General features: G+C 36.4%; 1 protein-coding gene across 2 annotated transcripts; it reads left to right on the forward strand.

The window, feature by feature from the left end:
• Positions 1-815: 815 nt before the first annotated feature.
• On the forward strand, positions 816-8,352 carry LOC128682440 (aldo-keto reductase family 1 member B1-like). Of its 2 annotated transcripts, none has more exons than XM_053767118.1 (7): positions 816-969; positions 3,342-3,484; positions 3,782-3,923; positions 4,517-4,711; positions 5,023-5,222; positions 5,580-5,738; positions 8,240-8,352. In XM_053767118.1, the coding sequence occupies exons 1-7, from the start codon at positions 895-897 to the stop codon at positions 8,283-8,285; spliced, it is 960 nt and encodes a 319-aa protein (XP_053623093.1). In that variant the 5' UTR covers positions 816-894; the 3' UTR covers positions 8,286-8,352. The 2 variants fall into 2 exon arrangements, with proteins under 2 accessions (XP_053623093.1, XP_053623092.1); XM_053767117.2 differs by lacking the exon at positions 816-969 and adding an exon at positions 2,616-2,836.
• Positions 8,353-8,703: the final 351 nt, after the last annotated feature.

An 8,703-nucleotide genomic window follows, 5' to 3' on the forward strand; every position in this document is an offset into this window, starting at 1 on the left:
TAAAGATCGTTATTTTTCACACAAACTTTACCCCCAATTTTTACCCATTTGGGGGTCGAATTTTGAAAATTCTTTTCTTATCTAAGCACTACGTAATAACCTAAAGCTACTCCCCAAATTTAGCGTTTATAGCTTCTATGGTTTAGGCTGGGCATTATTTAGTAAAAAAAACGCTTCTTTACTAGTAGTTCCTTACTAGATAGTGTTCGAGCAGCAGTAGCTTCTAAAAATTGGATTGATAGGTATTTTTCCACTAGATTAAATTCTAGCTCAAGGAAATTGGCGGTCAGCAGAAACTTTTCTCCACCCACCGATAAGAGCATACCTTAGCTCTTAAATTAGAAGAAGAGGAAGGTATAATGTGACGTGACGTGATGGAACTTGTCAAAACAATATCGCTTGTATGGAATAGTATGGAGATATTCAAATGTAGCAAAATTTTTAATATCTCCATTCCATACAACCGATACCTTTCCGATATAAAACAGGTTCTATTCGACTCATTCTAATAAAAAAAAAAGTTTACCTCTATTACGGAATATTTGAGAGAAAAGGGGTTTCGCCTGGGCACAAACCGGGTTTAAATGTTTTTTCCAATAGTAATAAACCATCTGCAAGGAGATAAGATTAATGTCTTTAATAAAGATCATATTATTCCATTGACTGATTATTGCATAATTTGTCGTAAAGTTATTGAACTCGTTTCAATATACAATAATTTACTTTATATGTATAACAGTAAGGATCTATATTGTTAAACAGATATTGAAGAGGTCTTATCGTAAAATAAATAAGAACACTCTTGTTTAATAAGATAACCCCAGCATCTTCAATAAAATTGTACATTATTTATATTCCTTCCACGCGCGATACGGTCGTATCGCAGAAAGAAAAATGGCGCCAAAAGTACCGGTTGTCAAATTCTCAAACGGCAGAACTATTCCGCAAATTGGATTGGGCACTTGGAAGGTAAGTTTTTGTGGCTTTGATTTTGAAATTTTCAGTTCATAATAGTTGATTTGTCCGAATTTATCTTAACAATATTTGATTTGATAAATTAATAAATTTATATAAAGTTACTTTAGTAATTGATAATCGCGGCTAGAAAGAATTTCTGCCTGCAACAAAGAATTAAGTATTTTAAATAAAATTTCACCCCATCCCCTTTCGACCAGAATGTCCATTTTAAAAAAAGTGGCCTATGCTTGATCTTACACACACCAAACCTACTTATATTAATTCAACACCAAACATATATTAGCTCAAAACCAAACAAAGAAATTTCCGCACGCCTGGTCGATGTCTCTGGGGACCCAAGGGCTGGTGACCATTTTGGCCAACGTTTGAGTTTGGCCATACAAAGAGGAAATGTCTCCAGCCTTCTGGGAACTTTACCGCACGACGACGGCGATTTAGTGTCAATTTTTTATATAAATTAATTTAATGTTTTTTATTTTAGTTTTAATTTTTAATTTTAACAAATAGCTTAAGTGCGTATATATATAGTAACTATATATATATATATATATATATATATATATATATATATATATATATATATATATATATATATATATATATATATATATATATATATATATAGTCATTTAACATAAATAAATAGGTTCAAAATCTCATTAATATCGATCAATAATTTTTTAACATTTACAAAGTTTGAAGTTCTTTTCTCTGATAAAAAGTAGCTAGTTTAAAAAAATAATAATTAAAATATCACATGATTTGAGCTTATCAATAAAATAGCCGTCTAATAAACCTTATCAACCATGGTATCATGCATGGTGCCGACCTATCGCCATTTGTTGTTTATTTGCGTCAATCAAGAATACCTACTTATAGATAAAATTGAATGTTCTATACCTAAGGGTGGGTTGCACCGTCAACTTTCACATGAAATTTTACGTGCGCAGAAAAACCCAAAGTACGCCATGTTGTCTGAACATCTGTGGCTCACAAGTTAAAATTAACATCAACGTTGACGGTGCAACTCGTCCTAAGACAACCGAAAAATTAAAAAATACGTTACATTATATTTCTTTTATCTATGGCTACGTTCATGTACCTACAAGATTTTAATCCATACTACCCATTTTTTTGTATGTGTATGATCACACAATGCAAAAACCTCACTAGTACTTTTCCGCTCATTCATGTCATGTCGCTTTCAGATGATGATATGATATCATCGTATTGTTATCAATTTCCACAATTTTATCGTATCGTAATAGCATCTCAATCGATTATGCTAGATACCTAACTACTCGAAATTTTAGGTGGTTTTAACTTCAATCCTGCTTTTGATAACTTAGATAAAAAACCTACCTAGTTTAGTTTCTTATTGTAGGTAATAAAAAATAGCTAATATTAGCTACCTATTAAACAAAACACTCTAGCGAATATTATACAGACAAAATTATTGATGTTTTGTTTGTTGTTTATCAGTGTTTTTAGATCCTAAGCGTGCTAAGAATAAGTGCGTTGATTTCGCTAAACATTAATATTATTTTATGTCAACCAAGTTTTGTGAAACTTTATTAAAAATTTCAGTTGGCAATTCTGTTCAAACTTTATCTGTCAGTGTCAAAACAAATATTTGTGTGGTGTGATTTTGATTTCGCCGGCTGAGATAGCTAGCATAGATAGATATTAGATATATAGATAAAGATTACTTTAGATAGACCAAGCCAGTTGTGGCATTCCAAAAGTTGGTTCTTGAAATTTTATGTTGAAGAACGTATACAAAATGGCATCTAAATCTTTCAATGTTAAATTTAATAATGGGCTGGAGTGTCCCATAATTGGTTTGGGTACGTGGAAGGTGAGTCATTCGTTATTTTTATTAACTTATTAGATTTTATATTAGAAGTAGGCAATGTACCTCCTTTGTGCCATCCGCCTACATTAATTTCGTTTAATTTGCAAAGTTTTAAGTTACCTACAGCTGCCAACTGTGTACTGTATATACCTACAATATATATAAAAAAAAAATATTTTTTTAATAATCTTAGTTAAATAATTTTCATCATTTAACATTTTTGACGTCAGATATAGTATAATTTCTATTTTATTTTATTTTTTAATTCCAATAAGAGTCCTAGTAGAGTTATTGAACTAATCACTGAATTCCTATATCTATTATTATTCCTATATCTATCTAATGATCTCATATCATATTTTTTTGTCAAATATATCCTGACATCAATTAAAGTTTGTATCATAAACAACTGTCATCTGTCCATTTCCCTGATTTCCTTCGTCAGCAGGAGCACAGTTTCCGCTTGTGTCACAATTTTGATTTTTAAAATATTTTCTCCTACTTCCAGTCTAAGCCCGGTGAGGTGACGCAAGCAGTGAAGGACGCCATAGACATCGGTTACAGACACATCGACTGCGCACACGTCTACGGCAATGAGAAGGAAGTTGGTGCCGCCATTGCCGCTAAGATCAGTGAGGGGGTTATTAAAAGGTAATATTCTTATTTTATTATTAATTTACAAGTTTATGTACAAAAAATATGACACAGAATAATCACCCTTAATTATTCTTGTTATTTATCGAGATATTATATTTATATTATATATTGTAGAGCAGGGGGTGCGGTGCATCTGGGTGTAGATTGTTAGGGGGCGCCGAGACCGCTCGTGACCTTTTCTTTCTAGGTGATCGTAAAATTTTGACACAAGATGGCGTCAAAGTGTTGAATGCACATTAGTTCCAGAAGAAGTTTAGACTACAGGAACTCATCGAATATATTTGCCCCCAGGGAGGACCTATTCATAACCTCAAAACTATGGAACACCTACCACCGGCCGGACCTGGTCCGCGGCGCGCTGGAGACCACCTTGCGGGACCTTGGGCTACAGTACCTCGACCTCTACCTCATACACTGGCCGCAGGCATACAAGGTCAATCCTTACATATTATAAAAAGACGTTACGTGTCTGTTTCTAAATGGTCTGTAGCCTCTGTGAATGCGATAAACTCAAATACTACCGGACGGATATGGTTTAAAATTTAGATAGTGAGATTGCTGATTATGGTTTAGGTGTCCAATTTATTATTATTTTATCGGAGCGAAACTGGGACAGGCTAGCATAATAATAATCATTTTATTTCAGGTAATAACAAATGAAATGACCAATAAATGCCAGTGACCCATATTATAAATAGCTTACAGACTAACATACATATAAATAAAATATTCTTAAAATAATAAGTTTGTGTTGCTGAAATTAAAACTATGGCTCTGCTATTTTCGCGGCCATTTTTAGCTGTAGCTGACTCACGGAAAATTAAAAAAGCACTGTCCCTTAACGTGTGACACCCGGGCGCTGGGTGTTACGGAGCGCCTAGGTCTCTTGGTTGAGGTACCTTTTCCATTTTGCGCATGCATTTTGATGCATGGGGGCGCCATATTATCGATTGCACACGGCCACTGGCATGGTCTAGAGCCGTCCCTATGTGGAATGTGGAACAAAAATATGTATACTATCAACAGGAAGGCCCGGAGAACTTCCCAACGGACGAGAACGGTAAGATCCAGTTCTCGGACGTAGACTACGTGGACACGTGGAAAGCGCTGGAGCCGCTGGTGGAGGCCGGGCTGTTGCGCAGCATCGGCGTCTCCAATTTCAACCATCGGCAGCTGCTGCGGCTGCTCGAAGTGGCCACTATCAAGCCTGTCACTAACCAGGTTAGAACTGTTTATTTGTTCGATTGTTTTTATTGTATAGCTATTACATAAAGAAAACATGGTGAGGAAACTTGCACACTGGTTGATTATTAAATTAATAATGCTGTCGTACTGTCTCGTGTCGCGTGGCTATTACATACGAGTTAAGATGTGTGTAATCGCAAATTAAATTGAATTTTGTTTTTATATAAGAAAAAACTAATCACGAAAAGTCGTAGAATATTTTTGCTTTTGATGTACCCAAGTAGTCTTTAGGAGGTTTTGCGTTTGATACCAGTAACCCTGTATATCATTAAATCATTGTCCTTAAGGTGGAGTGCCACCCGTACTTCAACCAAGCGCGTCTCAAGGCGTTCTGTGAGGAGCGAGGCATCAAGATCACGGCGTATTCACCGCTGGGGTCCCCGGACCGACCCTGGGCGCAGCCCGGCGAGCCCCAGCTGCTGCAGGACCCCAAGCTCAAGGCCATAGCTGACAGGCTGGGCAAAACCGTCGCTCAGGTTGTTCTCAGGTGACTGGACATTTTTGTTTGCTATAACTTTATTATATCCTTTGTATATAAGTCATAATTAAAAGCCCATGTTACTCCTGAAGGTTATGTCTGTTTCTGTGCCAAATTAAATCAAAATCGGTCCAGTAGCTTTTGAGTTTCTTCATTGAAAACAAAAAAATGGCCTCTGTCTTGTTTCTTAACTTTCAACTCAACGAATTTTGATACAGTTTTTACTGTTGTCTATACAATTTATTACCGAAAGTACATATACAATTGAGACATACCGCGTGAGAATTATTATTAAAAATAATAATTTAATTATAATTAACAAATAAAATATTGAATGTAAAACAAAACTAACCCCAATACCAACAGATATCAAATCGAGCGAGGTAACATCGTGCTACCGAAGTCCGTGACCAAGGAACGCATAGCCAGCAACTTCCAGATCTTCGACTTTAAGCTATCTGCCGAAGACGTCGCGTTGCTGGACACCTTCGATCTAAAGAACGGAAGGCTTGTGCCTATGACTGCGTATGTATTAATACAAGACATCTTACAATGGAGTCCATTCGCACCCGACTAAAAAGACTTGACCAATCGAAGGGCGCCGGTCCCGATGACATTCCACCTTACTTCGTCTCTCAATGTGCTGACTCTCTCGCTGTTCCTCTTTATATTATTTTTAATAAGTCTCTTAGTACTGGACAATTCCCATTTCTTTGGAAGGTAGCTAAAGTCATTCCAATTTTCAAAAACGGTGATAAGAAAAACATTATTAACTATAGACCGATCTCTATCTTATCTGTTATCCCTAAGGTTTTTGAAGCGCTAATATGTCCTCTTTTTTATGCTCAAGTAAAGCATCTAATTACTGATCGACAGCATGGGTTCTTGAAGGCAAGATCGACCAGCACAAATCTTCTTTCTTTCACCAGTGTCGTTGTCAATAATATGGACTCCCGGCAGCAGACGGACGCTATCTATACGGACTTTTCGAAGGCATTTGACAAAATCTGTCACGAAATCTTGCTGAAGAAGTTGTCGAAGTATGGATTTAGCGGTTCTCTGTTGCTGTGGTTGCAGTCATATCTGATCGATCGCTCTCAGTATGTGGTTTTGAAAGGATACCGGTCCGACCCATACTTTGCCACGTCCGGAATTCCCCAGGGCTCACACTTAGGACCTTTGCTCTTCGACGTTTTCATCAATGATGTCGTTGACGTAATTCAACATAGTGACGTATTTCTTTATGCAGATGATCTTAAGCTAACTAAAGTTGTGCGTGGTGCTGAGGACGTCAAGCTTCTACAGTCTGATATTGATAATTTGGTAGAATGGTGCAAAGATAATAAAATGTCCCTTAACATCAATAAGTGTTACCATATTAAATTATGCCGAAAGCCTCTGCCTTTTAAATCCACCTACAAAATCAATAACTCAGTATTACAAGAAGTTAATGCCATCCGCGATTTAGGTGTGACAATAGACTCCAAATTGACTTTTATTCCTCACATCGACGACATAGTTGCTAGGGCCTCAAAAACCCTCGGCTTTATTATTAGAAACGCCAAAGTATTTAAAAATCCTGCAACTAAGATAACTATTTATAATTGTTTCGTCAGAAGTTTATTAGAGTACTGCTCAGTTGTTTGGTCTCCTCAGTACAGCGTACACCAGCTTCGTATTGAACGCATCCAAAAACGATTCATACGGCATCTTTCGTTTAGTAGTGGACTAAGTGTTAAAGCTTATAGCTACAACGAACGTCGTCAACACTTCAAGATGGATAGTCTTCTTACAAGGCGTAATATTTTGGATGTAACTTTTCTTTATAAGGTCGTCAGAAACATAGTAGATTGTCCCCAACTTCTCGGTATCGTTAGCATTAGAGTTCCCCGCAAACCGCCTCGCCATCCAGCTCCAGCTTTACTCAATAAACCTCTAGCCCGCACTAACGTTCTAACGCATGCTGCAATATATCGCTTGCCGGCCGCTTACAATCGATTGCATGACAAGCTAGACATCTTTCACGATTCCTTCCAGCGGTTCCGATCAAAAGTGACTGAGCTGTTGAGGGAAGCATAGTCTTGACTTGTGTTGTGCCCACCTTGTTTTAGGTTGTTTATGTATTGTGATCTGTTTGTTTGTGTTTTATTAGTTTGTTTTGTAATTTAATTTAATTTCATTTCAATACCTTAATTTTAAATTGTTAATTTGATGTCTGACATATTAATATTATATCTATAATTAATTTTCTTTTCGTCCGCCTGTTTAAGCTTGATGTGGCAGCCTTCAATAGAATTTTACTTTTGAAATGTATGTACTTATGTAATTGTGTAAGAAATATTGTAATTTTCTCTGGCAGTCCAAATAAATAAATAAAATAAAAATAAAATAAAAAAATAAAGACATTTCTTGCCACTAGAGGGCGGTAGTTCCTCACGAGAACCAAAGAGAAATTGTTTGTCCCCAGGCATCCAGTTCGTGTTTGGTTAGGAACTATATCCACTCAATGGATTTTTGATATGTCCAATAAAAAAATTATAATACTTTGTAAAAAGGTCTATTATATATAAGATTGACTAGCTGCACCCGGGGCTTCGCTTCCGTGGAAATTTCGGTATAAAAAGTATCCTATGTGTTTTCCGGGTTATATTCTACCCGTGTATCAAATTTCATAACAATCCGTCCAGTAGATTTTGCGTGAAAGAGTAACATAAATATACACACATACATCCTAACTTTCGCATGTTTGGTGCAAGCGTGGCGTGAATCTTCACGACAACTGTATATTGAGATGTTTATCCACTTAGTTTTCATATACATAAAAAGCACACATGCAAATTTGTCAATTGACGTCTTTGGAAAAATGACTGCGGTGAAGTTTCGCCGTTTCTACCTGCGCCATGTATGATGTAAGTCGGCGGTAAACTTAGTTTGATTTTGACGTCAATAAGCGACATATATCTTCATAAGTTGAACAATTTTAATTTTTAATTATTATATAATGTATATGTAATTGTTTGTTCCAGGTCCCTCGGCCACAAATACCATCCGTTTGAGAACGACGAATATTAAGCTGTGATATTTATGTTATGAGATCGGCATATTTTTAAACAAATAAATGTTTGTAAATTGTTTAAAAGGTTTTTCCATTTATATTTTCCCTAAATATATACTTACAAATGACACAGAATGTCAGCTAAAATACATTCGGATCTGTGACGCCACAAAGCCCGGGATCACAGTAAAAAAATAAGATGGCGCCGTATTGGAATACTAACTCTTGTGGCACGAGTAGGATTCGAATCCGGGACCTTCGATCACAGGTCTTAACCACTTGCCCAACACCGCTTCTTGACCAAGATAATTATAGGGAACTAGCTTATGTCCGCGGCTTCGCCCGCGTGAATTTCCCACAGAAACAGTATTTTTTCCCGGGATGAAATGTACCCTATGTCCTTCTCCATACTTCAAACGAATCGTATGTAAAATT

This window comes from Plodia interpunctella, chromosome 30 (assembly GCF_027563975.2).
Source record: "Plodia interpunctella isolate USDA-ARS_2022_Savannah chromosome 30, ilPloInte3.2, whole genome shotgun sequence".
Classification (NCBI taxonomy): domain Eukaryota; kingdom Metazoa; phylum Arthropoda; class Insecta; order Lepidoptera; family Pyralidae; genus Plodia; species Plodia interpunctella.